The 27,885-nt window shown below is 55.7% G+C and overlaps 1 protein-coding gene across 2 annotated transcripts in view; it reads left to right on the plus strand.

The window, feature by feature from the left end:
* The first annotated feature begins 471 nt into the window (after positions 1–471).
* Positions 472–27,885, plus strand: part of LOC140395729 (ras-associating and dilute domain-containing protein-like) — a 156,511-nt gene continuing 129,097 nt past the window's right edge. Inside the window, exons 1-3 of one of the 2 annotated variants that reach the window (XM_072483874.1) lie at positions 472–937; positions 18,572–18,886; positions 26,852–27,087. In XM_072483874.1, the coding sequence (XP_072339975.1) occupies positions 810–937; positions 18,572–18,886; positions 26,852–27,087 (679 nt within the window). In that variant the 5' untranslated portion in view covers positions 472–809. Of the gene's footprint in view, positions 938–10,361; positions 10,473–18,571; positions 18,887–26,851; positions 27,088–27,885 lie in introns of those variants that run through there. The other variant, XM_072483875.1, reaches the window with a different exon arrangement.

Raw genomic sequence — 27,885 nt, forward strand, 5'->3', positions numbered from 1 at the left:
TGGGTTTAGCAGTGACTGTGTCCTGGGTTTAGCAGTGATTCTGTCCTGGGTTTAGCAGTGACTGTGTCCTGGGTTTAGCAGTGATTCTGTCCTGGGTTTAGCAGTGATTCTGTCCTGGGTTTAGCAGTGACTGTGTCCTGGGTTTAGCAGTGATTCTGTCCTGGGTTTAGCAGTGACTGTGTCCTGGGTTTAGCAGTGATTCTGTCCTGGGTTTAGCAGTGATTCTGTCCTGGGTTTAGCAGTGACTGTGTCCTGGGTTTAGCAGTGATTCTGTCCTGGGTTTAGCAGTGACTGTGTCCTGGGTTTAGCAGTGATTCTGTCCTGGGTTTAGCAGTGACTGTGTCCTGGGTTTAGCAGTGATTCTGTCCTGGGTTTAGCAGTGATTCTGTCCTGGGTTCTGTCCCCAGTTTGAATACACATTGCTCCCCAGCGTCACTGAAGCTGCCACATGGTGTCTCCAGACTCCATCCTCGCTCTCACACTCAATCTAACGGGAAAGTTGAGCAAGTATTGGGACAGTGAGCCAAGAGGAAACTCATTCTGGGCGCCAGCAAGTGTCGTTTAGTGGCCACATTCGCGACTGTACCGAGCAAACAGGCTGCGTGACCTGACCAGGGCTCTTTCTGGTTTTACAAAGTGGCTTGTGCTGTGATTTTGGAAGGAGCTGGTGGAGGGAGAGGGCGGTGTTCCACCCACACATTCCCACTCAATCGCCGGTCCTTGTTGCAGGTCCAGGAATGAGAGTGGTGGAGCTGGACAGGCGATCGCGGCAGGAGTGAGGAGCAGGCAGGCTGCAGTCAAGCTGGACCATGTTGTCTGCAGAGCGGAGCTGCAGCCACTCCCGGCAAAGCCTCAACTTCCCCGTGGCTTTACTGACCAATTCACCCAAAAGGAGACTGGCCCGGCTGGGCAGGAAACACAGCAACGGATCCCTGCTGTAAGTATGAGGACTGGAATAGCTGGGTGATTACCGCCAGGGAGAGGGGGGAACTGGGACAGAGAGAGAGGGAAACTGGAACATATAGAGGGAGAGAGGGGGAAACAGAGTCAGAGAGAGAGAGAGAAACTAGAACAGAGAGGGAGGGAGAAAGAGAGAGACAGATAGAGGGGGAAACTGGAACAGAGAGGGGGGAAGGAACAGAGAGAAACTGGAATAGAGAGAGGGGGGAAAAGGAACAGAGAGAGAGAGAGAAACTGGAACAGAGAGAGAGAGAGAGAGAGACTGGAACAGAGAGAGAGAGAGAGAGAAACTGGAACAGAGAGGGGGGAAAGGAACAGAGAGAGAGAGAAACTGGAACAGAGAGAGAGAGAGAGAAACTGGAACAGAGAGAGAGAGAGAGAGAAACTGGAACAGAGAGAGAGAGAGAGAAACTGGAACAGAGAGGGGGGAAAGGAACACAGAGAGAGAGAAACTGGAACAGAGAGAGAGAGAGAGAGAAACTGGAACAGAGAGGGGGGAAAGGAACAGAGAGAGAGAGAAACTGGAACAGAGAGAGAGAGAAACTGGAACAGAGAGAGAGAGAGAGAGAAACTGGAACAGAGAGGGGGGAAAGGAACAGAGAGAGAGAGAAACTGGAACAGAGAGAGAGAGAGAGAAACTGGAACAGAGAGAGAGAGAGAGAGAGAAACTGGAACAGAGAGGGGGGAAAGGAACAGAGAGAGAGAGAAACTGGAACAGAGAGAGAGAGAGAGAGAGAAACTGGAACAGAGATGGAGCGGGAAACTGGAACAGAGAGAGAAACTGGAACAGAGAGAGAAACTGGAATATAGAGAGAGAAACTAGAACAGAGAGAGGGAGAAACTGGAACAGAGAGAGAGCGAAACTGGAACAGAGAGAGAAACTGGAACATAGAGAGAGAAACTGGAACAGAGAGGGGGGAAACGGAACAGAGAGAGAGAGAGAGAAACTGGAACAGAGAGAGAGAAACTGGAACAGAGAGAAAGAAACTGGAACAGAGAGAGAGAGAAACTGGAACAGAGAGAGGGAGAAACTGGAACAGAGAGAGAGAAACTGGAACAGAGAGAGGGAAACTGGAACAGAGAGAGAGGGGGGAAAGGAACAGAGAGAGAGAAACTGGAACAGAGAGAGGGAGAGACTGGAACAGAGAGAGAGAGAAACTGGGACAGAGAGAGGGAGAAACTGGAACAGAGAGAGAGAGGGGGGAAAGGAACAGAGAGAGAGAGAAACTGGAACAGAGAGAGAGAGAGAAACTGGAACAGAGAGAGAGAGAAACTGGAACAGAAAGGGAGAAACTGGAACAGAGAGAGAGAGAAACTGGAACAGAGAGAGAAACTGGAACAAAGAGAGGGAGAAACTGGAACACAGAGAGAGAAACTGGAACACAGGGAGAGGGAGAAACTGGAACAGAGAGAGAGAGAGAAACTGGAACAGAGAGAAACTGGAACAGAGAGAGGGAGAAACTGGAACAGAGAGAGAGAAACTGGAACAGAGAGAGAGAGAGGGGGGAAACCGGAACAGAGAGGGAGATAGAGGGGGAACTGGAACAGAGAGCAAAACTGGAACAGAGAGAGGGAGAGAGAGCAAAACTGGAACAGAGAGAGGGAGAGAGAGGAGGGGAACTGGAACAGAGAGAGGGAGAGGGGGGGGGACTGGGGGGGGGGACTGGAACAGCGAGAGAGAGATAGAGAGGGGAAACTGGAACAGAGAGAGAGAGAGAGAGGGGGGGAAACTGGAAATAGAGAGGGCAAAAATAGTGAGAGAAAAACTGGGTACACAGAGAAATGACACGTGTGTAATTTGTGTGTGTGTGAGAAAGAACCCGGGATAAGACAGAAATATTGAGAGTGAGAAACCATTGAGGGATAAGAGAGTGAGTACATACAAGGGGAGAGAATGAAAAAGAGAATGATAGAATTCAAAAGAAATTAAGCACCAAATAGCTTGGGGAAAGGAGTCTGAAGGGACAAGATATGTTCTTTTAAAATGTATTTTGGTTACTGACCAACCATCTGTTTGAAGTGAGAGTGAAATCCTGCCAAAGCTGGAGATCTGAACTCAAACCAGAGAGTGCTGGAAATTCTCAGCATGTCTGGCAGCATCTGTGGAGATAGAGAGCGGGTTCACCAACCAACTCGACACGTATTTCTCCACAGCGCAGACGGCCCGCCAACGGGGTTTATCGACCCTGCTGTTGTCAACGAGATTTCCCGGTGACAGCACCCCTCGTTGCCGGGAAACCTGTGTGCCGGCGTGGGACCGGAATATCCCGCCAGCGTTGACAGCCGGTAAATCGCGCCCAGTGTCTTCAGTCCAGTATGACTCTTCTTTGGAGCTGGTCAGAGTGAATGGATTTGTACTGCAGTAATACATTCTGTCGTGCTCTGTGAGTGAGAAAGAGAGACTGGGAATATGTGTGTGAGGGAATGTTGGGTTTACAGTGGGAAAGATCCAAGCACACATCCTGAGTGGAATGGTGACCGGCCAGAAATGGATCATTAATTGCCAACAGCTTCCTAACAGAGTCACTGCTTGTGCTGGTGAGGGCCCAGATTTGTGTCAACACCTCCTGGGTCAGAAGAGGGACAGTCACTTGAGTTTTTGCTGCCCAGGCACTGGGCCCTGTAAACAGGCTGTGATTTTCATCCCAGGTTTGACTAAATTAGAACCAGTGATTTCTTTAAAGTCGGACTCCAGCATCAACTTCTTACCCACATTGTGACAGTCTAGGAATGGTCTGGGCCTGTGCAGAATCGAAGCAAAGAGTGTTGTGAATGTGAACGTGCTGGCACTCCACTATCAGCTGATACACTCTGACCAAAGCATCGCAGCTAATAATTAATCAGCAACCAGGTTCCACTACTTTACTCATGCAGAGATCTGGAGCGAGTGGGGACGCAACAGGCCATTGGTGCTATTTAATTTTCAAGTTATTCACCCAGGAGTTAAATTCGGAGAGTTTTTAGGATATAACGGATTTATACACGTGATTATGTTTCATTGTCAGTTTTTTATTTGTTCATGAGATGTGGACTTTGCTGGCTAGGCCAACATTTGTTCTCCATCCCTTTTTAAAATAAATTTAAAGTGCCCAATTCTTTTTTTCCCAATCAAGGGGCAATTTAGCGTGGCCAATCCACCTACCCTGCACATCTTTGAGTTGTGGGGGTGAAACCCACTCAGACACGGGGAGAATGTGCAAACTCCACACGGACAGTGACCCGGGGCCGTGATCAAGTCCAGGTCCTCGGTGCCGTGAGGCAGTTGTTTTCTATTGTTTTAAAAATTCATTTACGGGATGTGGGCGACGCTGATTAAACCAGCATTTATTGCCCATCCCTAGTTGCCCTTCAGAAGGTGGTGGTAAGCTGCCTTCTTTAATCGCTGCTGTCCTTGAGGTGTAGGTACACCCACAGTGCTGTTAGGGAGGGAGTTCCAGGATTTTGTCCCAGCGACAGTGAAGGAACGGCCGATATATTTCCAAGTCAGGGTGGTGAGTGACTTGGAGGGGAACCTCCAGGTGGTGGGGTTTCCCAGGTACCTGCTGCTCTTGTCCTTCTAGATGGTAGTGGTTGTGGGTTTGGAAGGTGTTGTCGAAGGAACCTTGGTGAGTTACTGCAGTGCATCTTGTAGATGGTACACACGGCTGCCACTGTTCGTCACTGGTGGAGGGTTTGAATGTTTGTGGAAGGGGAAGCAATCAAACAGGCTGCTTTGTCTCGGGTGGTGTTGAGCTTCTTGAGAATTGTTGGAGCTGCTCATCCAGGCAAGTGGAGAGTATTCCATCACACTCCTGACTTGTGCCTTGTAGATGGTGGTCAGACTTTGGGGGGTCAGGAGGTGAGTTACTCTCCAAAGGATTCCCAGCCTTTGACCTGCCCTGGTAGCCACAGTATTAATGTGGCTGGGTCCAGTTCAGTTTCTGATCAATGGTAACCCCCAGGATGTTGATAGTGGGGAATTCAGTGATGGTAATGCCATTGAATGTCATGGGGCGATGGTTCGAGCCTCTCTTGTAGGAGATGGTCATTGTCAGCCCAAGCCTGGATATTGTCCAGGTCTTGCTGCATTTGTCCATGGACTGCTTCATTATCTGAGGAGTCGCGAATGGTGCTGAGCACCTGGTGATGTTGAACCTCCGCCTTGTACAGCTGCAGTCCATGTGGTGTAGGTCGGGGGGGGGGGGAAGTTTCAGGATTTTAACCCAGTGACAATGAAGGAACCACAAGTCAGGATAGTGAGTGACTTGGAGGGAAACTTGTGGGTTGTGGTCCCATCTGTCTGCTACCCGTGCCAAGGTGCTAGCAGGCTTGGAAAATGTTGTTAGGTACCTTGATAAGTAGCTGTTGTGCATCTTGTAGACAGTACACATGGCTGTCACTGTGGGTCAGTGGTGGAGAGAGTGAATGTTTAAGGTAAAACAATACTGGTATTCTGATCAATAAGCCATGGATGGTGTTGAGCTTCTTGAGTGTTGTCGGAGCTGCACTCATCCAGGCAAGTGGAGAGTATTCCATTACACTCCTGACTTGTGACTTGTGGATTTGGGGAGTCAGGAGGTGAGTTACTCATTGCAGGATTCCCAGCGTCTGATCTGCCCTTGTAACCACATTATTTATATGGCTGGTCCAGTTCAGTTTCATGTTTCCAGGATTTTGATGGTGGAGGGTTCAATTCTGGCAATATGTGAGAGAACCCTTGGGGATGAGTGACCATAATATAATAGAATTCTTTATCAAGGTGGATAGTGAGTTATTTGATTCTGAGACCAGGGTCCTGAACCTCAGTGAAGGTAACTATGATGGTATGAGGTATGAGCTGGCTATGACGGACTGGGAAACATTACTGAAAACAAGGACAGCGGGCAGGCAATGGCAGCATTCAAGGAGTGAATAGGTGAACTATAAATAGTTTATACCTATTTGGTGCAAGAGTAGAAAGGGAACTGTGGCCAAACCATGGCTTACAAGGGAAATTAGAGAGAGTATTGGATTCAAAGAAGAAACATACACATTAGCAAGAAAAAGCAATAGACCTGAGGATTGGGAACAGTTTAAAATTCAGCAAAGGCAGACAAAGGGATTGATTAAGACAGGAAAAATACAATATGAAAATAAACTAGTGGGGAACATAAAAACTCTAGATTGGAGGGTAGCTCATATAGTCCCGCTATTCAAAAAGGGAGGTAGAGAGAAAGTAAGGAACTATAGACCAGTGAGCCTAACATCGGTAGTAGGGAGGTTGCTGGAGTCCATTATCAAGGATTGTATAGCACAGCATTTGGAAAGCAGGGGTGTAATCAGACAAAGTCAGCGTGGATTTATGAAAGGGAATCATGCTGGAAAAATCGACTAGAATTCATTGAAGATGTAACTAGACGACTTGACCAGGGAGAACCGGCGGATGTGGTTTATTTAGACTTTCAGAAGGCTTTCAAGAAGGTCTCACAGAGCAGATTGCCATGTAAAGTTGAAGCACACGGGATTATGGGTAGTGTCTTGAGATGGATAGAACAGTACAGCATGTTGTGCCGACCATTTATCCTAATCTAAGATCAACCTAACCTGCTCCCCTTCAATTTACTATTGTCCATGTGCCTGTCCAAGAGTCGCTTAAAAGCTGGATAGAAAGCTGGTTAGCAGACAGGAAGCAAAAGGTTGGAATGGGTCTTTTGCAGATAGTCAGGCAGCGACTAGTGGGGTACCGCAGGGATCTGTGCTGGGACCCCAACTGCTCACATTATATATTAATGATTTGGACAAAGGAACTAAATGTATTATCTCCAAATTTCCAGATGATACTGAGGAGGGTGGGAGGGTGAGCTGTGAGGAGGATGCAGAGATGCTTCAGCGGGATTTGGACAGGTTGAGTGAGTGTGCAGATGCAGTATAATGTGGATAAATGTAAGGTTATAGGGCGGCACGTGGTGCAGTGGTTAGCACTAGGACTGCGACGCTGAGGACCCAGGTTCGATCCCGGCTCTGGGTCACTGCCCGTGTGAAGTTTGCACATTCTCCCCGTGTCTGCGTGGGTCTCACCCCCACAACCCAACAATGTGTAGAGGAGGTGGATTGGCCAGGCTAAATTGCCCCTTAATTGGAAAAAAAATTATTGGGAACTCTAAATTTTAATAAAATAAATGTAAGGTTTTCTGCTTCAGTAGCAACAGTATAAAGGCAGATTATTATTTGGGTGTAAATTGAGAGAGGCGGATACTCAGCGGGACCTAGGTGTCCTCATACATCAGTCTCTGAAAGTAAGCGCTCAGGTGCAGCAGACAGTAAAGTGTCAAATGGTATGTTGGCTTCATAGCGAGAGGATTGGAGTATAGGAATAGGGATGTTTTACTGCATTTGTACAGGGTATTGGTGAGGCCACACCTGGGATATTGTGTGCAGTTTTGGTTCTTATCTGAGGAAGGATGGGCGGGATTCTCCGACCGCACACTGGGTCGGAGACTCGCCGGGGGGGGGGGTGAATCCCACCCCGCTGCTCCAATGCCAGCTGCCGAATTCTCCGGCGCCGGTTTTCGGGCGGGGGCGGGTATCACGCCGCACCGGTCGGGGGCCGTTGGCAGCGGCCTCCCCCGGCAATTCTCCAGGCCCCGATGGGCCGAGGGGCTGCCCGTTTTCTGCCAGTCCCGCCGGCGTGAAATGGACATGGTCCATCCCGGCGGGACCTGGCTTGTCGGCCATCTACTGGAGTCTTTGCGGGGGGGGGGGGGGGCGCGGGGGGATCCGGCCCCAGGGGGAGCCCCCACGGTGGCCTGGCCCGTGATTGGGGCCCACCGATCCGCGGGCGGGCCTGTGCCGTGGGGGCACTCTTTCCCTCCGCGCCGGCCTCTGTCGGGCTCCGCCATGGCCGGCGCGGAGAAGAAACCCCCTGCCCATGCGCAGGTAACACGCCGGCGGTTCTGCGCATGCGCCAACTCGTGCCGGCCCACGGCGGCCCTTTGGTGCCGGTTAGCGCGGCGCCAACCCCTCCGGCGCTGTCCTAGCCCCGGAAGAGCGGAGGATTCCGCAACATCCGGGCGGCCCGACGCCGGAGGGCTTGGCGCCGCTCTTGCCGTCGGCATCGGGCCAGTTGCGGGAGAATCCTGCCCGATGTTCTTGCTGTGGAGGGAGTGCAGAGAAGGTTTACTAGGCTGATCCTGGAAAGGCAGCTTTGTCAGACGAGGAGAGACTTACTCAGTTAGGATTATATTCATTGGAGTTTAGAAGAGTGAGAGGAGATCTCATAGAAACTCTGCTTTAAAAGCCAGCGATTTAGCCCAGTGAGCTAAACCAGCCCCTCTGGCAACTTTCTGGCAAATCTGCATATTAGGTGAGACAGTTCGTCTCACTCTCATGGACAGATTACCGAGGTGCCGGAGGCTTTGGGATTCATCCCCTTCTCCTCGGAGACCTCAGGCCAGCACCGTTCAGCACTGCTCCACACAACGGGGACCAGACGGAACGGCTCTCGTGGGCGTCTCCCAGGGGATCGGAGGCTCCCAGCTACTTGACCTTTGGGCAGGGTGGTGCCCTGGCGCTGCTGGTGACACCTGGGCACCATGACAGTGCCACATGGGTGCCAGCCTGACACTGCCAAGATTCCCAGGGGGCACTGCCAACTGGCATGGGTACTGCCAAGATGCCAGGCTGGCACTGCTGAGGTGCCAAGCTGGCATTTTCTGCATGCACCGCCCATCGTTTCCCTGCGTGGGTGTTGGGGGGGGGGGGGGCGTGGACCCTCCCATAGCGCATTCGGACTGGGAGGGTGGTCGGGGATCGTTGCAGGACTCGGAGATTGGGACGCCATTCAAAAATGGCATCTCAATCTCTCGCTACACTGGGGAGCTCAGATTTGCAGAGCTCCTCACTGTATAAAACGGGGCTATGTGCGTCCTCGGCCGCCAGTCCCCCATTCAGGCCCCTTATACAACGCGAGTCGTGTTGAATAGCCACGTGTTCCTCGGCACTGCGAGGGCCGGGCGCGCTCGCTCAGGGACTTTGTTCCCGGGAGAATCTTGACCATTATTCCAGTTGTTGTATTTGGAAAAGCCAGTTGGTGAAGGATGATACTGGATCCAGCCTTCACTCAGATTCACATTTATTTACTGAATGAAAGATTACAAGCATGCTCCTCCCAGCCCAACCTCCCCACAGTTTCAGTCATTCTCCTTTTGTATCTGCTCAAGTGAAACTCCCAACCAATTACCCACCACCTGCAGATCAGTTATTTTTTCTTTATTCTTTTTGATCTGATGTGGGCGCACTGGCAATGCCACTATTTATTGACATTTATTACTGTGGGTCTGGAGTCACGTGTAGGCCAGACCAGGTAAGGATGGCAGATTTCCTTCATAAAGGGTAGGAGTGAACCAGATGGGTTTTTGTAACAATCGATGATAGTTTCATGGTCACCATTACTGAGACTAGCTTCATATTACAGATTTTCTTTTGATTAATTCATTGACTTTACTAATTGAATTTAAATTCCCCCGGCTGCCATGTTGCGATTTACCCTATATCCCAGGACCCTGTGCCTCCGCATTATCGAGTGGCATTACCACCACAGCACCAACTCTCCTCATACTAAATATAATTAAACACAATAGAATTTACAGTGCAGAAGGAGGACATTCGGCCCATCAAGTCTGCACCGGCCCATGAAAATGTCACCCTACCTAAACCCACACCTCCACCCTATCCCCATAACCCAGTAACCCCTCCTAACCTTTTGGAAACTAAGGGGCAATTTAGCATGGCCAATCCACTAACCTGCACGTCATGGAACTGTGAGAGGAAACCGGAGCACCCGGAGGAAACCCACGCAGACACGAGGAGAACGTCAGACTCCGCACAGTCACCCGAGGCTGGAATTGAATCCAGGTCCCTGGAACTGTGAGGCAACAGTGCTAACCACTGTGCCACGGTGCCGAGGCCACTTATACAATAAAGTCGAGTTGAATAGCCATGTGTTTCTCGGCACTGTGAGCGCTGGGAAACACGCGGCTAAATACACACGCCAGGGGACTTTATCCCTATTCGGGAGAATCGAGCCCTGCACCTTGTGACTCAGCTCCACTCCAGGCAGTGCATTTACCCTCCGAGCCAGAATAGGGGTGAGAGATGCACAGGCATCTGAGTTGGGGAAGAGCAGAATGTGTGCCTGGAGCTTGCTCCCCTGAGGGAACATGAGGCAATATCTGAAAGTTAAAGCCTCTGTCTGCTTTGCCATACCTCCTGGCCTTGCTGTCCTGTTTATTTGCTAATGTTTAACTTGCAAAACAAGTTCAGGTGAATGTTTGTGTTGTGGTTTTCCCTGTTACGTCAGTCAAACAAGATACAGCACATTGGGGGTGTGCCCAGGAACCTGCCAAGCAATGATCAGCCATTCACACCCTCCCCTTTAACATTCACTTGCTCCACGATTACCCTGCTCACCGACCCGAACCAAACCAGCAGGTGCAGGCCGACAGGGACATGTTTGAGTTGGTCACTCACCAAACCAAAGTACACCTGGCGTCTTGGTAAGAAATGAACTCCTTTACTTGTACTCAGCGATCACTGATCTCGGAACAGTCAGACCAGACCTAGCGGGTGAGTGACAGGACCACAATCAGGAATACCATTTACACAAGTACTGTGTCGAAACAATGAACAATTTCTATCTGGAAATGGTATTGAATTTTATTTCTGGTTTACTTCCTCCTGTTCCTCCTGTTTGCTCTGAGTTCCCTTTTGAAGTTTCACACGTTCTTTTTCTTTTTCATTGTCCTCTGTTTTTTCAGATCTTTTCTGGCACCTTCCTTTATCTCTTCTTGTCTCTATCTTTCTCTCTGTCTCTCTATCTTTCTTCCTCGCTATGTCACTCTCTTTCTCTCTGACTTCCCCTCTTCTTCACATGCTGATTTTTAATGGGACCTGGGAGTCAGGTGGAGGTGGCAGCTCGGTACGACGTGAGGGTCGGCAGATCTTCGCTCCCAGGCCCAGTCTATGTGGGGAGGGAGGGATGGGGAGAGTGACTGAGGGAGGGAGGGTGACTGAGAGAGTGAGGGAGTGATCGGGGGAGTGACTGAGGGAGGGAGGGAGAGTGTCTGAGGGAGGGAGGAAGGGATTGGGAGAGTGTCTTGAGGGAGGGATGGGTAGAGTGACAGAGGGAGGGATGGGGAGAATGACTGAGGGAGGGAGGGATTGGGAGAGTGTTTGAGGGAGGGAGGGATGGGGAGAGTGACCGAGGGAAGGAGGGATGGGGAGAGTGACTGAGGGAGAGAGGGATGGAGGGATCGGGAGAGTGACTGAGGGAGGGAGGGAGCAAATGGGAGAGTGACTGAGGGAGGGAGGGATGGGGAAATTGACTGAGGGAGGGACGGAGGGATTGGGAGAATGACTGAGGGAAGGAGGGAGGGGAGGATGGGGAGAGTGACTGATGGAGGGAGGGAGGGAGGGATGGGGAGAGTGACTGAGGGAGGGAGGGATCAGGAGGGTGACTGAGGGAGGGAGGCAGGGAGGGATGGGGAGAGTGACTGAGTGAGGGAAGGAGGGAGGGATGGGGAGAGTGACTGAGGGAGGGATGGGGAGAGTGACTGAGGGAGGGATGGGGAGAGTGACTGAGGGAGGGAGAGATCGGGAGAGAGACTGAGGGAGGGAGGGATGGGGAGAGTGACTGAGGGAGGGATGGGGAGAGAGACTGAGGGAGGGAGGGATGGGGAGAGTGACTGCGGGAGGAGGGAGGGATGGGGAGAGAGACTGAGGGAGGTAGGGATGGGGAGAGTGACTGAGGGAGGGAGGGATGGGGAGAGTGACTGAGGGATGGGGAGAGTGACTGAGGGAGGGAGGGATGGGGAGAGTGACTGAGGGAGGGATGGGGAGAGAGACTGAGGGAGGGAGGGATGGGGAGAGTGACTGCGGGAGGAGGGAGGGATGGGGAGAGAGACTGAGGGAGGTAGGGATGGGGAGAGTGACTGAGGGAGGGAGGGATGGGGAGAGTGACTGAGGGATGGGGAGAGTGACTGAGGGAGGGAGGGATGGGGAGAGTGACTGAGGGATGGGTAGAGTGACAGAGGGAGGGATGGGGAGAATGGCTGAGGGAGGGAGGGATGGGGAGAGTGACCGAGGGAAGGAGGGATGGGGAGAGTGTCTGAGGGAGGGAGGGATGGGGAGAGTGACCGAGGGAAGGAGGGATGGGGAGAGTGACTGAGGGAGAGAGGGACGGAGGGATCGGGAGAGTGACTGAGGGAGGGAGGGAGCAAATGGGAGAGTGACTGAGGGAGGGAGGGATGGGGAAATTGACTGAGGGAGGGAGGGACGGAGGGATTGGGAGAATGACTGAGGGAACGAGGGAGGGGAGGATGGGGAGAGTGACTGAGGGAGGGAGGGATCAGGAGGGTGACTGAGGGAGGGAGGCAGGGAGGGATGGGGAGAGTGACTGAGTGAGGGAAGGAGGGAGGGATGGGGAGAGTGACTGAGGGAGGGATGGGGAGAGTGACTGAGGGAGGGATGGGGAGAGAGACTGAGGGAGGGAGAGATCGGGAGAGAGACTGAGGGAGGGAGGGATGGGGAGAGTGACTGAGGGAGGGATGGGGAGAGAGACTGAGGGAGGGAGGGATGGGGAGAGTAACTGAGGGAGGGAGGGAGGGATGGGGAGAGTGACTGAGGGAGGGAGGGATGGGGAGAGTGACTGAGGGAGGGAGGGATGGGGAGAGTGACGGAGGGAGGGATGGGGGAGTGACTGAGGGAGGGATGGGGAGAGTGACTGAGGGAGGGATGGGGAGAGTGACTGAGGGAGGGAGGAAGGGAGGGATGGGGAGAGTGACTGAGGGTGGGAGGGATGGAGAGTGACTGAGGGAGGGAGTGATGGGGAGAGTCACTGAGGGAGGGAGCGATCGGGAGAGAGACTGAGGGAGGTAGGGATGGGGAGAGTGACTGAGGGAGGGAGGGATGGGGAGAGTGACTGAGGGATGGGGAGAGTGACTGAGGTAGGAGGGATGGGGAGAGTGACTGAGGGATGGGTAGAGTGACAGAGGGAGGGATGGGGAGAATGACTGAGGGAGGGAGGGATTGGGAGAGTGTCTGAGGGAGGGAGGGATGGGGAGAGTGACCGAGGGAAGGAGGGATGGGGAGAGTAACTGAGGGAGAGAGGGACGGAGGGATCGGGAGAGTGACTGAGGGAGGGAGGGAGCAAATGGGAGAGTGACTGAGGGAGGGAGGGATGGGGAAATTGTCTGAGGGAAGGAGGGACGGAGGGATTGGGAGAATGACTGAGGGAAGGAGGGAGGGGAGGATGGGGAGAGTGACTGAGGGAGGGAGGGATCAGGTGGGTGACTGAGGGAGGGAGGCAGGGAGGGATGGGGAGAGTGACTGAGTGAGGGAAGGAGGGAGGGATCGGGAGAGTGACTGAGGGAGGGATGGGGAGAGTGACTGAGGGAGGGATGGGGAGAGTGACTGAGGGAGGGAGAGATCGGGAGAGAGACTGAGGGAGGGAGGGATGGGGAGAGTGACTGAGGGAGGGATGGGGAGAGAGACTGAGGGAGGGAGGGATGGGGAGAGTGACTGCGGGAGGAGGGAGGGATGGGGAGAGTGACTGAGGGAGGGAGGGATGGGGAGAGTAACTGAGGGAGGGAGGGAGGGATGGGGAGAGTGACTGAGGGAGGGAGGGATGGGGAGAGTGACTGAGGGAGGGAGGGATGGGGGAGTGACTGAGGGAGGGATGGGGAGAGTGACTAAGGGAGGGATGGGGAGAGTGACTGAGGGAGGGAGGAAGGGAGGGATGGGGAGAGTGACTGAGGGAGGGAGGGGTAGGGAGAGTGACTGAGGGAGGGAGTGATGGGGAGAGTCACTGAGGGAGGGAGCGATCGGGAGAGAGACTGAGGGAGGTAGGGATGGGGAGAGTGACTGAGAGAGGGAGGGATGGGGAGAGTGACTGAGGGATGGGGAGAGTGACTGAGGGAGGGAGGGATGGGGAGAGTGACTGAGGGATGGGTAGAGTGACAGAGGGAGGGATGGGGAGAATGACTGAGGGAGGGAGTGATTGGGAGAGTGTCTGGCGGAGGGAGGGATGGGGAGAGTGACCGAGGGAAGGAGGGATGGGGAGAGTGACTGAGGGAGAGAGGAAGGGAGGGATGGGGAGAGTGACTGAGGGAGGGAGGAAGGGAGGGATGGGGAGAGTGACTGAGGGAGGGAGGGATAGGCAGAGTGACTGAGGGAGGGAGTGATGGGGAGAGTCACTGAGGGAGGGAGCGATCGAGAGAGAGACTGAGGGAGGTAGGGATGGGGAGAGTGACTGAGGGAGGGAGGGATGGGGAGAGTGACTGAGGGAGGAAGGGATGGGGAGAGTGACTGAGGGATGGGTAGAGTGACAGAGGGAGGGATGGGGAGAATGACTGAGGGAGGGAGTGATTGGGAGAGTGTCTGAGGGAGGGAGGGATGGGGAGAGTGACCGAGGGAAGGAGGGATGGGGAGAGTGACTGAGGGAGAGAGGGACGGAGGGATCGGGAGAGTGACTGAGGGAGGGAGGGAGCAAATGGGAGAGTGACTGAGGGAGGGAGGGATGGGGAAATTGACTGAGGGAGGGACGGAGGGATTGGGAGAATGACTGAGGGAAGGAGGGAGGGGAGGATGGGGAGAGTGACTGATGGAGGGAGGGAGGGAGGGATGGGGAGAGTGACTGAGGGAGGGAGGGATCAGGAGGGTGACTGAGGGAGGGAGGCAGGGAGGGATGGGGAGAGTGACTGAGTGAGGGAAAGAGGGAGGGATGGGGAGAGTGACTGAGGGAGGGATGGGGAGAGTGACTGAGGGAGGGATGGGGAGAGAGACTGAGGGAGGGAGGGATGGGGAGAGTGACTGCGGGAGGAGGGAGGGATGGGGAGAGTGACTGAGGGAGGGAGGGATAGGGAGAGTAACTGAGGGAGGGAGGGAGGGATGGGGAGAGTGACTGAGTGAGGGAAAGAGGGAGGGATGGGGAGAGTGACTGAGGGAGGGATGGGGAGAGTGACTGAGGGAGGGATGGGGAGAGAGACTGAGGGAGGGAGGGATGGGGAGAGTGACTGCGGGAGGAGGGAGGGATGGGGAGAGTGACTGAGGGAGGGAGGGATAGGGAGAGTAACTGAGGGAGGGAGGGAGGGATGGGGAGAGTGACTGAGGGAGGGAGGGATGGGGAGAGTAACTGAGGGAGGGAGGGATGGGGGAGTGACTGAGGGAGGGATGGGGAGAGTGACTGAGGGAGGGATGGGGAGAGTGACTGAGGAAGGGAGGGATGGGGAGAGTGACTGAGGGAGGGAGGGATAGGGAGAGTGACTGAGGGAGGGAGTGATGGGGAGAGTGACTGAGGGAGGGAGCGATCGGGAGAGAGACTGAGGGAGGTAGGGATGGGGAGAGTGACTGAGGGAGGGAGGGATGGGGAGAGTGACTGAGGGAGGGAGGGATGGGGAGAGTGACTGAGATGGGGAGAGTGACTGAGGGAGGGAGGGATGGGGAGAGTGACTGAGGGAGGAAGGGATGGGGAGAGTGACTGAGGGATGGGTAGAGTGACAGAGGGAGGGATGGGGAGAATGACTGAGGGAGGGAGTGATTGGGAGAGTGTCTGAGGGAGGGAGGGATGGGGAGAGTGACCGAGGGAAGGAGGGATGGGGAGAGTGACTGAGGGAGAGAGGGACGGAGGGATCGGGAGAGTGACTGAGGGAGGGAGGGAGCAAATGGGAGAGTGACTGAGGGAGGGAGGGATGGGGAAATTGACTGAGGGAGGGACGGAGGGATTGGGAGAATGACTGAGGGAAGGAGGGAGGGGAGGATGGGGAGAGTGACTGATGGAGGGAGGGAGGGAGGGATGGGGAGAGTGACTGAGGGAGGGAGGGATCAGGAGGGTGACTGAGGGAGGGAGGCAGGGAGGGATGGGGAGAGTGACTGAGTGAGGGAAAGAGGGAGGGATGGGGAGAGTGACTGAGGGAGGGATGGGGAGAGAGACTGAGGGAGGGAGGGATGGGGAGAGTGACTGCGGGAGGAGGGAGGGATGGGGAGAGTGACTGAGGGAGGGAGGGATAGGGAGAGTAACTGAGGGAGGGAGGGAGGGATGGGGAGAGTGACTGAGTGAGGGAAAGAGGGAGGGATGGGGAGAGTGACTGAGGGAGGGATGGGGAGAGTGACTGAGGGAGGGATGGGGAGAGAGACTGAGGGAGGGAGGGATGGGGAGAGTGACTGCGGGAGGAGGGAGGGAAGGGGAGAGTGACTGAGGGAGGGAGGGATAGGGAGAGTAACTGAGGGAGGGAGGGAGGGATGGGGAGAGTGACTGAGGGAGGGAGGGATGGGGAGAGTAACTGAGGGAGGGAGGGATGGGGGAGTGACTGAGGGAGGGATGGGGAGAGTGACTGAGGGAGGGATGGGGAGAGTGACTGAGGAAGGGAGGGATGGGGAGAGTGACTGAGGGAGGGAGGGATAGGGAGAGTGACTGAGGGAGGGAGTGATGGGGAGAGTGACTGAGGGAGGGAGCGATCGGGAGAGAGACTGAGGGAGGTAGGGATGGGGAGAGTGACTGAGGGAGGGAGGGATGGGGAGAGTGACTGAGGGAGGGAGGGATGGGGAGAGTGACTGAGATGGGGAGAGTGACTGAGGGAGGGAGGGATGGGGAGAGTGACTGAGGGAGGGAGGGTGTTAAAATATTGGGTTGGAGGGGGATGGGTTGTGTGAGGTCTCTGGAAGATCTCACAGTTGGGGAGAAGGGACTAGGTGAGTGAAGTGAGGGGGTGAGTGAATGATGGGGAGGGCGTGAAGGAAGAATACAGATCTCCCTGAGCTCAATGATGGGGTGGGGATGGGAGAGAGACCTGGGCAGAGAGGCAGTGTAATCGGGTGGGGAGGGGGTGGCAGTAAAGCAATTTCTGTTCTGATTTCTGGTCCCAACTTCTCCTGCTGCTGCGTGGTTGATTTGGCCAGGGAATTCTGATAGTTTATGTCAAATGAACCTCCAGTTAAAATAGCGGTCAGCTCCCCAAGATCTCATCAGAGCCTGGTACTAATTTACAGTCCCGCTCGCTGTGACAGGTGTCTTTCTCACCTACTCAGAGGAGCAGGTTTTGGGCAGAATCTGAGAGAAGGCAGCAGGTAATCTCAGGCCACATTTTAGTTGCCTGCCCACCTATTTTCCACCATATGAGCTGGATTCAAATTGAACCAGTTCTGTCTCTCTCTCTCTCTCTCTCTGTCTCCCTGTGACTCTGTCTCTGTCTCACACTGAACTTCTCTCAGTCTCTCTCTCAGTCTCTCTCTCTCAGTCTCTCTCTCTGTCTCTCTCTCTCAGTCTCTCTCTCTGTCTCTCTCTCTCTCTGTGTCTCTCAGTCTGTCTCTCAGTCTCTATCTCTGTCTCTCTCTCAGTCTCTCTATCAATCTCTCTCTCTCAGTCTCTCTCTGTCTCTCCTTCAGTCTCTCTCTCAGTCTCTCTCCCATTCTATTTCTATATTGGAACAATGTTGGAGTGACTAGTAAATGAATGATGACAAAGATTAGAACAGATACTAAGTTCCAGGATAATGACGAGAGGAACTGGACTGATGTAATGAAATACGTTAAGAATATGAATGTTAGCTATTTTTTATATGAACAGAGGGAGGGTGGCTGATTTTACACTCGATCGCTGACGTCTTCAGTAAAATAAGAGGTGGGATTGAGAGTGTTCAAGATAGTGGGTCAGATTGGACACAGAATTCGATCTAGATTGACTTTCCGCTGTCAGTCACAAAGTGTTCAGAGAGCTGTGGAGGACACCAGTCTGCCCAACTCTACACTGCCAGCCATGTTGGCTGGAACTGAAAGTACGACTTGGACTGCTTACCAATGCTTCAGTGGGTAAATAGCATGTTCTCTCTCTCTCATATATATAAATGCAAGTTGTGTGTTTCTGAGCATATTGATTTGAGGTTGTGCCTGTGCTGAGGAGAAGCTCAGTGTGGGCTATGACAGTGATGGTCACACACTGGGTTTAAGATGTCAGAGGGCATCGGGTGTCACCACAAGGCACATCCTCACCGTCAGCACTGAGGAATAGGTTGTTGGAGCTTCTGTATATAGGCGGGATATTGACTGGGTTCATTTCAGTCCCTTCCAGGGATCTGTCTGTTTCTGAGGGCTTTAAATGAGAGGATTTAATGTTTCTGGCCTGACACCCTGGCTGCAATACCTCCAACGAGGAGTCAGTGAAACCAGATCTGGAAATCCTACAGCATGTGAGTGCGAAATAGTATTGACACAACAAACAGAACCCACAGTTCAAATGGTGAAGTGGCAGCTCCAGCAAGGTAGACGCTCCAGTATATTGTTTGTACCGAGAGGGATTGAGGGTAGAAAGAAACATGCCTCGTGTATTAATCAAATTGATGATTAGAACCAAGTAAAAGCTGCAATGGTCAAACCTCTGCAGGTACCCACTTCTCCACGTGAACCATTGAGAGAGGGCCAGAGCTGGAAACCGGCACGGATTGGTGTTGGGAAGAGGACAATGTGTCCCGGGGAAATTGGCTAACTGGGCCGTGGCCCTGAGATCCTGCTGTGCTGTTTGGCAGGTTCGTCAGCAGCTTCCCGGTCTGGGTGCTGGAACACCGAGCGATTGCTGTGATAACAGATTTCTTTTCTTTGTTCCTAGGTCCAGTTCGTCAGACACCACATTTAAATCGACTGAAAGCTTTGGTGTCAGGCAGCCTGCTCGGAACAAGATCAAGCGACACAACAGAAGCCTGGCCACAGTGTTCAGGGGCCGTAGCTTCAAGGACGAGAAGTCCGACAATGAGGAGGGACGTGACGCAGCCACGGACGACCCCACTGAGCTCTCCACCCAGGTCACAGCCCCCGGGGTGCTCAAGATCTTTGGTGATGAGATTTGCGCAGGTGCCAACTACAAGAGTGTGTTGGCAACGCCATGCTCCAGTGCACTGGAGCTGGTGAAGGAGGCGCTGGAAAGGTTGGTCCTTGCTGTTCCTTCAATACTTGGCTTCGGGATTCAACACAAGACATGGCAGAAAATCACCTTGGGCAGGAAAGCAATATAACCACCAATGGGTCAGCTGCATATTTCCCACACTAACTCATTCACCTCCCCATTGACTTGAAAGTCTTGCATTTCTATAGCACTTTTCACAACCTCAACGTCACTTAATAGCCAATGGGGTACGTTTGTAGTGTAGTCATTATGATAATGTGGCAACAGATTTTTGCACAGCAAGCTCCCAAAGATAGCAATATGATAGTGACCAGATATTGTGGGGGTTTTATTTTAGTGCTGGTTGAGGAATAGACATTGAGGATAATTTCCCTGCTGTTGAAGACAGTGTATCTGAGATTCTTCACACCCAGCAGAGGACAGACAGAGCCTTGCTCTAACATCTCATCAGCAAGCCTCGGATCAGGGGAGTTACTGACTGATTGACTGTTGAGTGTTTTGAGATGCCCGAGATTAATTTCAGCAAAAAGGTGATCTCTGCAAATGGGGAGTATCCTGTGTGTTCCAGTTGGGGGCCAAGTGGGAAATGACGGCGGACAATCCTCGGAAGCAAGCCGACCATTTTAATTCTCCACTCTGTTCTCACGTTAATGTGTCTGTCCTCGGCCTGCCTGCTGCAGTGTCCGAATCAGGTTTAACAGCACCATGAACAACAGCCCTCCCTCTACTGATCACCACTTTCCAGCGTCTGCACTCAACATTGAGTTGAACAATTTCTGTCTGCTCTGCCACGTTTTCTTTACTGGTGTTGGCCTTCATCTTGTTTTTCTTGTTTCGTTTCTGGTTGGCAGCTTTTCCTCATTCTGCTGCACGCACGTCCTCCACAAACATCTTCTGTCACTTCACTTGCCCCATTGCCACTCCCTCTGGCTCTGCCCCAACAACTCTTCTGTCCTTTAATCTTTTCACCCAATCACTGACCTTTACCAATGTCCCCCTCCCCACAACTCCATTTCACGTCCTCAACACCAGTCACCGCTCCAATCTTTTCCCGTTCTGATCAAAGGTCACAAACCGGAAATGTTAACGGATTCAGTCCCCACCCACGCTACCAGACTGGCTGCATATTTCCAGCATTTTCTGTTTTACCCCAAGCCCTCACAGTCTGTGCGTCACCCAGCACCCTGCCCACAGTCTGTGCCTCACCCAGCACCCTGCCCGCAGTCTGTCTGTCACCCAGCACCCTGCCCGCAGTCTGTGCCTCACCCAGCACCCTGCCCGCAGTCTGTCTGTCACCCAGCACACTGCCCGCAGTCTGTGCCTCACCCAGCACCCTGCCCGCAGTCTGTCTGTCACCCAGCACACTGCACGCAGTCTGTGCCTCACCCGGCACCCTGCCCACAGTCTGTGCCTCACCCAGCACCCTGCCCGCAGTCTGTCTGTCACCCAGCACCCTGCCCGCAGTCTGTGCCTCACCCAGCACCCTGCCCGCAGTCTGTGCCTCACCCAGCACCCTGCCCGCAATCTGTGCCTCACCCAGCACCCTGCCCGCAGTCTGTCTGTCACCCAGCACCCTGACTGCAGTCTGTGCCTCACCCAGCACCCTGCCCGCAGTCTGTCTCTCACCCAGCACCCTGCCCGCAGTCTGTGCCTCACCCAGCACCCTGCCCGCAGTCTGTCTCTCACCCAGCACCCTGCCCGCAGTCTGTGCCTCACCCAGCACCCTGCTCGCAGTCTGTCTCTCACCCAGCACCCTGCCCGCCGCCTGTGTCTCACCCAACACCCTGCCCACAGTCTGTGCCTCACCCAGCACCCTGCCCGCCGCCTGTGTCACACCCAGCACCCTGCCCGCAGTCTGTGCCTCACCCGGCACCCTGCCCGCAGTCTGTGCCTCACCCAGCACCATGCCCGCAGTCTGTCTGTCACCCAGCACCCTGCCCGCAGTCTGTGCCTCACCCAGCACCCTGCCCGCAGTCTGTGCCTCACCCAGCACCCTGCCCGCAGTCTGTCTGTCACCCAGCACCCTGCCCGCAGTCTGTGCCTCACCCAGCACCCTGCCCGCAGTCTGTGCCTCACCCAGCACCCTGCCCGCAGTCTGTGCCTCACCCAGCACCCTGCCCGCAGTCTGTCTCTCACCCAGCACCCTGCCCGCAGTCTGTGCCTCACCCAGCACCCTGCCCGCAGTCTGTGTCTCACCCAGCACCCTGCCCGCAGTCTGTCTCTCACCCAGCACCCTGCCCGCAGTCTGTCTCTCACCCAGCACCCTGCCCGCAGTCTGTACCTCACCCAGCACCCTGCCCGCAGTCTGTCTCTCACCCAGCACCCTGCCCGCAGTCTGTCTCTCACCCAGCACCCTGCCCACAGTCTGTACCTCGCCCAACACCCTGCCCACAGTCCGTGTCTCACCCAGCACCTTGCCCACAGTCAGTGCCTCACCCAGCACCCTGCCCGCAGTCTGTGTCTCACCCAGCACCCTGCCCGCAGTCAGTGCCTCACCCAGCACCCTTCCCGCAGTCTGTCTCTCACCCAGCACCCTGCCCGCAGTCTGTGCCTCACCCAGCACCCTGCCCGCAGTCTGTGCCTCACCCGGCACCCTGCCCGCAGTCTGTGCCTCACCCAGCACCATGCCCGCAGTCTGTCTGTCACCCAGCACCCTGCCCGCAGTCTGTGCCTCACCCAGCACCCTGCCCGCACTCTGTCTGTCACCCAGCACCCTGCCCGCAGTCTGTGCCTCACCCAGCACCCTGCCCGCAGTCTGTCTCTCACCCAGCACCCTGCCCGCAGTCTGTCTCTCACCCAGCACCCTGCTCGCAGTCTGTCTCTCACCCAGCACCCTGCCCGCCGTCTGGGTCTCACCCAACACCCTGCCCACAGTCTGTGCCTCACCCAGCACCCTGCCCACAGTCTGTCTCTCACCCAGCACCCTGCCCGCAGTCTGTGCCTCACCCAGCACCCTGCCCGCAGTCTGTCTCTCACCCAGCACCCTGCCCGCAGTCTGTGCCTCACCCAGCACCCTGCCCGCAGTCTGTGCCTCACCCAGCACCCTGCCCGCCGCCTGTGCCTCACCCAGCACCCTGCCCGCCGTCTGTGCCTCACCCAGCACCCTGCCCGCAGTCTGTGTCACACCCAGCACCCTGCCCGCAGTCTGTCTCTCACCCAGCACCCTGCCCGCAGTCTGTCTCTCACCCAGCACCCTGCCCGCAGTCTGTGTCTCACCCAGCACCCTGCCCGCAGTCTGTGTCTCACCCAGCACCCTGCCCGCAGTCTGTGCCTCACCCAGCACCCTGCCCGCAGTCTGTGCCTCACCCAGCACCCTGCCCACAGTCAGTGCCTCACCCAGCACCCTGCCAGCAGTCTGTGTCTCAGCCAACACCCTGCCCGCAGTCTGTGCCTCACCCAGCACCCTGCCCGCAGTCTGTGCCTCACCCAGCACCCTGCCCACAGTCAGTGCCTCACCCAGCACCCTGCCAGCAGTCTGTGTCTCAGCCAACACCCTGCCCGCAGTCTGTGCCTCACCCAGCACCCTGCCCGCAGTCTGTGCCTCACCCGGCACCCTGCCCGCAGTCTGTGCCTCACCCAGCACCATGCCCGCAGTCTGTCTGTCACCCAGCACCCTGCCCGCAGTCTGTGCCTCACCCAGCACCCTGCCCGCAGTCTGTGCCTCACCCAGCACCCTGCCCGCAGTCTGTCTGTCACCCAGCACCCTGCCCGCAGTTTGTGCCTCACCCAGCACCCTGCCCGCAGTCTGTGCCTCACCCAGCACCCTGCCCGCAGTCTGTGCCTCACCCAGCACCCTGCCCGCAGTCTGTGCCTCACCCAGCACCCTGCCCGCAGTCTGTCTCTCACCCAGCACCCTGCCCGCAGTCTGTGCCTCACCCAGCACCCTGCCCGCAGTCTGTGTCTCACCCAGCACCCTGCCCGCAGTCAGTGCCTCACCCAGCACCCTGCCAGCAGTCTGTGTCTCACCCAGCACCCTGCCCGCAGTCTGTCTCTCACCCAGCACCCTGCCCGCAGTCTGTACCTCGCCCAACACCCTGCCCACAGTCTGTGTCTCACCCAGCACCCTGCCCACAGTCAGTGCCTCACCCAGCACCCTGCCCGCAGTCTGTGCCTCACCCAGCACCCTGCCCACAGTCTGTGCCTCACCCAGCACCCTGCCCGCAGTCTGTCTCTCACCCAGCACCCTGCCCACAGTCTGTACCTCACCCAACACCCTGCCCACAGTCTGTGTCTCACCCAGCACCCTGCCCACAGTCAGTGCCTCACCCAGCACCCTGCCCGCAGTCTGCCTCACCCAGCACCCTGCCCACAGTCTGTGTCTCACCCAGCACCCTGCCCGCAGTCTGTACCTCACCCAACACCCTGCCCACAGTCTGTGTCTCACCCAGCACCCTGCCCGCAGTCTGTCTCTCACCCAGCACCCTGCCCGCAGTCTGTCTCTCACCCAGCACCCTGCCCGCAGTCTGTCTCTCACCCAGCACTCTTGCCCACAGTCTGTGCCTCACCCAGCACCCTGCCCGCAGTCTGTGCCTCACCCAGCACCCTGCCTGCAGTCTGTGCCTCACCCAGCACCCTGCCCGCTGTCTGTGCCTCACCCAGCACCCTGCCCGCCGTCTGTGCCTCACCCAGCACCCTGCCCGCAGTCTGTGTCACACCCAGCACCCTGCCCGCAGTCTGTCTCTCACCCAGCACCCTGCCCGCAGTCTGTCTCTCACCCAACACCCTGCCCGCAGTCTGTGCCTCACCCAGCACCCTGCCCGCAGTCTGTCTCTCACCCAGCACCCTGCCCACAGTCTGTGCCTCACCCAGCACCCTGCCCGCAGTCTGTGCCTCACCCGGCACCCTGCCCGCAGTCTGTGCCTCACCCAGCACCATGCCCGCAGTCTGTCTGTCACCCAGCACCCTGCCCGCAGTCTGTGCCTCACCCAGCACCCTGCCCGCAGTCTGTGCCTCACCCAGCACCCTGCCCGCAGTCTGTCTGTCACCCAGCACCCTGCCCGCAGTCTGTGCCTCACCCAGCACCCTGCCCGCAGTCTGTGCCTCACCCAGCACCCTGCCCGCAGTCTGTGCCTCACCCAGCACCCTGCCCGCAGTCTGTCTCTCACCCAGCACCCTGCCCGCAGTCTGTGCCTCACCCAGCACCCTGCCCGCAGTCTGTGTCTCACCCAGCACCCTGCCCACAGTCAGTGCCTCACCCAGCACCCTGCCAGCAGTCTGTGTCTCACCCAACACCCTGCCCGCAGTCTGTCTCTCACCCAGCACCCTGCCCGCAGTCTGTCTCTCACCCAGCACCCTGCCCGCAGTCTGTACCTCACCCAGCACCCTGCCCGCAGTCTGTCTCTCACCCAGCACCCTGCCCACAGTCTGTCTCTCACCCAGCACCCTGCCCACAGTCTGTACCTCACCCAACACCCTGCCCACAGTCTGTGTCTCACCCAGCACCCTGCCCGCAGTCTGTGCCTCACCCAGCACCCTGCCCGCAGTCTGTACCTCACCCAACACCCTGCCCACAGTCTGTCTGTCACCCAGCACCCTGCCCGCAGTCTGTCTCTCACCCAGCACCCTGCCCGCAGTCTGTGCCTCACCCAGCACCCTGCCCGCAGTCTGTCTCTCACCCAGCACCCTGCCCGCAGTCTGTGCCTCACCCAGCACCCTGCCCGCAGTCTGTCTCTCACCCAGCACCCTGCCTGCAGTCTGTCTCTACCCAGCACCCTGCCCGCAGTCTGTCTCTCACCCAGCACCCTGCCCGCAGTCTTTGCCTCACCCAGCACCCTGCCCACAGTCTGTGCCTCACCCAGCACCCTGCCTGCAGTCTGTCTCTACCCAGCACCCTGCCTGCAGTCTGTCTCTCACCCAGCACCCTGCCCGCAGTCTTTGCCTCACCCAGCACCCTGCCCACAGTCTGTGCCTCACCCAGCACCCTGCCTGCAGTCTGTCTCTACCCAGCACCCTGCCCGCAGTCTGTCTCTCACAACTGTCTACTCTATCTATTCCCCTGATCATCTTATAAACCTCTATCAAGTCGCCCCTCATCCTTCTCCGTTCTAATGAGAAAAGGCCTAGCAGCCTCAACCTTTCCTCGTAAGACCTACTCTCCATTCCAGGCAACATCCTGGTAAATCTCCTTTGCTCCTTTTCCAAAGCTTCCACATCCTTCCTAAAATGTAGCGACCAGAACTGTACACAGTACTCCAAATGTGGCCTTACCGAAGTTTTGTACAGTTGCATCATCACCTCACGGCTCTTAAATTCAGTCCCTCTGTTAATGAACGCGAGCACACCATAGGCCTTCTTCACAGCTCTATCCACTTGAGTGGCAACTTTCAAAGATGTCTGAACATAGACCCCAAGATCTCTCTGCTCCTCCACATTGCTAAGAACTCTACCGTTAACCCTGTATTCCGCATTCATATTTGTCCTTCCAAAATGGACAACCTCACACTTTTCAGGGTTAAACTCCATCTGCCACTTCTCAGCCCAGCTCTGCATCCTATCTATGTCTCTATGCAGCCGACAACAGCCCTCCTTACTATCCACAACTCCACCAATCTTCGTATCGTATGCAAATTTACTGACCCACCCTTCAACTCCCTCATCCAAGTCATTAATGAAAATCACAAACAGCAGAGGACCCAGAACTGATCCCTGCGGTACGCCACTGGTAACTGGGATCCAGGCTGAATATTTGCCATCCACCACCACTCTCTGACTTCTATCGGTTAGCCAGTTCGTTATCCAACTGGCCAAATTTCCCACTATCCCTTGCCTCCTTACTTTCTGCTAAGCCTACCATGGGGAACCTTATCAAATGCCTTACTAAAATCCCTGTACACTACATCCACTGCTTTACCTTCATCCACATGCTTGGTCACCTCCTCAAAGAATTCAATAAGACTTGTGAGGCAAGACCTACCCCTCACAAATCCGTGCTGACTATCCCTAATCAAGCAGTGTCTTTCCAGATGCTCAGAAATCCTATCCTTCAGTACCCTTTCCATGACTTTGCCTACCACCGAAGTAAGACTAACTGGCCTGTAATTCCCAGGGTTATCCCTCGTCCCTTTTTTGAACAGGGGCACGACATTCGCCACTCTCCAATCCCCTGGTACCACCCCTGTTGACAGTGAGGACGAAAAGATCATTGCCAACGGCTCTGCAATTTCAACTCTTGCTTCTCATAGAATCCTTGGATATATCCCATCAGGCCCGGGGGACTTGTCTAGCCTCAAGATTTTCACAATGCCCAACACATCTTCCTTCCTAACAAGTATTTCCTCGAGCTTGCCAGTCTGTTTCACACTGTCCTCTCCAACAATATGGCCCCTCTCATTTATTTCTTTACTTCAGCATTTATAATTTAAAAGAAAATTAAACTCGCTCTGTCCGCATTTTACGAATGTCACCTTTCCTTTGCACTCTGCCTACCTTCTCCTTAGAACCACAATAACCCGTTCAAATCTATTCCTGCCCTGTAAACATAGGGCTAAACTTAAAAAATTTTTTTTTTCCAGTACCCAATTCATTTTTCCCAATTAAGGGGCAATTTGGCGAGGCCAATCCACCTACCCTGCACAGCTTTGGGTTGTGGGGGCGAAACTCGCGCAGACACGGGGAGAATGTGCAAACACCACACAGACAGTGACCCAGAGCCAGGATCGAACCTGGGACCTCGGCGCCGTGAGGCAGCAATGCTAACCACTGCGCCACCGTGCTGTCCAAACATGGGCTAAACAAGGGGAATAAAGGCTATGGGGCGAAAGCAGGATTAGGCTATTGAGTTGGATGATCAGCCATGACGGTGATGAATGGAGGAGCGGGCTCGAAGGGCCAAAAGGCCTCCTCCTGCTCCTATCTTCTGTGTGTCTGTCCTTACCACATTACCTCATGTAAACATCTGTTTGAAGTTATTCTAAGAATATCCCCAACAGAAAAATATTACAAGTTATTGTTTGGCCTTTCCTGAAAACTGTGTATGATTTCATCCAGATATTCACTGGACAAGAACTCTAGCAGTGACTATGTCCTCTGCGATGTGATTGGGCAATCAGATGAGGACCATCAATGGAGGACAGAGTGTTTCAGGGTTGTGAGTGACACCGAGAAGCCCCTGATTCTGCAGTCACTCTGGAAACCAAAGGAGGGATTTGCCCGAAGGTTTGAAATCCGCAGGAAGGTGGATTTAGAAGAAATTGCGGCAAAAGAGAAAGACACAGTGACAGCAGGTACTGGGTCAGAGGGAGAGGATCAGAGAGGAAGGGATTGATAGAGAGACAGCAAGAGACAGGGGGCGAGCCGGAGGGAGGGGGCGAGCCAGAGGGAGGGGGCGGGCCAGAGAGAGAGGGGCGGGCCGGAGAGAGGGGGCGAGCCGGAGAGAGGGGGCGGGCCGGAGAGAGGGGGCGAGCCGGAGAGAGAGAGAGCCGGAGAGAGGGGGCGAGCCGGAGAGAGGGGGCGAGCCGGAGAGAGGGGGCGAGCCGGAGAGAGGGGGCGAGCCGGAGAGAGAGAGAGCCGGAGAGAGGGGGCGAGCCGGAGAGAGGGGGCGAGCCAGAGAGAGGGGGCGAGCCAGAGAGAGAGGGGGCGAGCCGGAGAGAGGGGGCGAGCCGGAGAGAGGGGGCGGGCCGGAGAGAGGGCGAGCCGGAGAGAGGGCGCGAGCCGGAGAGAGGGGGCGAGCCGGAGAGAGGGGGCGAGCCGGAGAGAGGGGGCGAGCCGGAGAGAGGGGGCGAGCCGGAGAGAGGGGGCGAGCCGGAGAGAGGGGGCGAGCCGGAGAGAGGGGGCAAGCCGGAGAGAGGGGGCGAGCCGGAGAGAGAGAGCCGGAGAGAGGGGGCGAACCGGAGAGAGGGGGCGAGCCGGAGAGAGGGGGCGAGCCGGAGAGAGGGGGCGAGCCGGAGAGAGGGGGCGAGCCGGAGAGAGAGAGAGAGCCGGAGAGAGGGGGCGAGCCGGAGAGAGGGCGAGCCGGAGAGAGGGGGCGGGCCGGAGAGAGGGCGAGCCGGAGAGAGGGCGAGCCGGAGAGAGGGCGAGCCGGA

This window comes from Scyliorhinus torazame, chromosome 18 (assembly GCF_047496885.1).
Source record: "Scyliorhinus torazame isolate Kashiwa2021f chromosome 18, sScyTor2.1, whole genome shotgun sequence".
Lineage (NCBI taxonomy): Eukaryota > Metazoa > Chordata > Chondrichthyes > Carcharhiniformes > Scyliorhinidae > Scyliorhinus > Scyliorhinus torazame.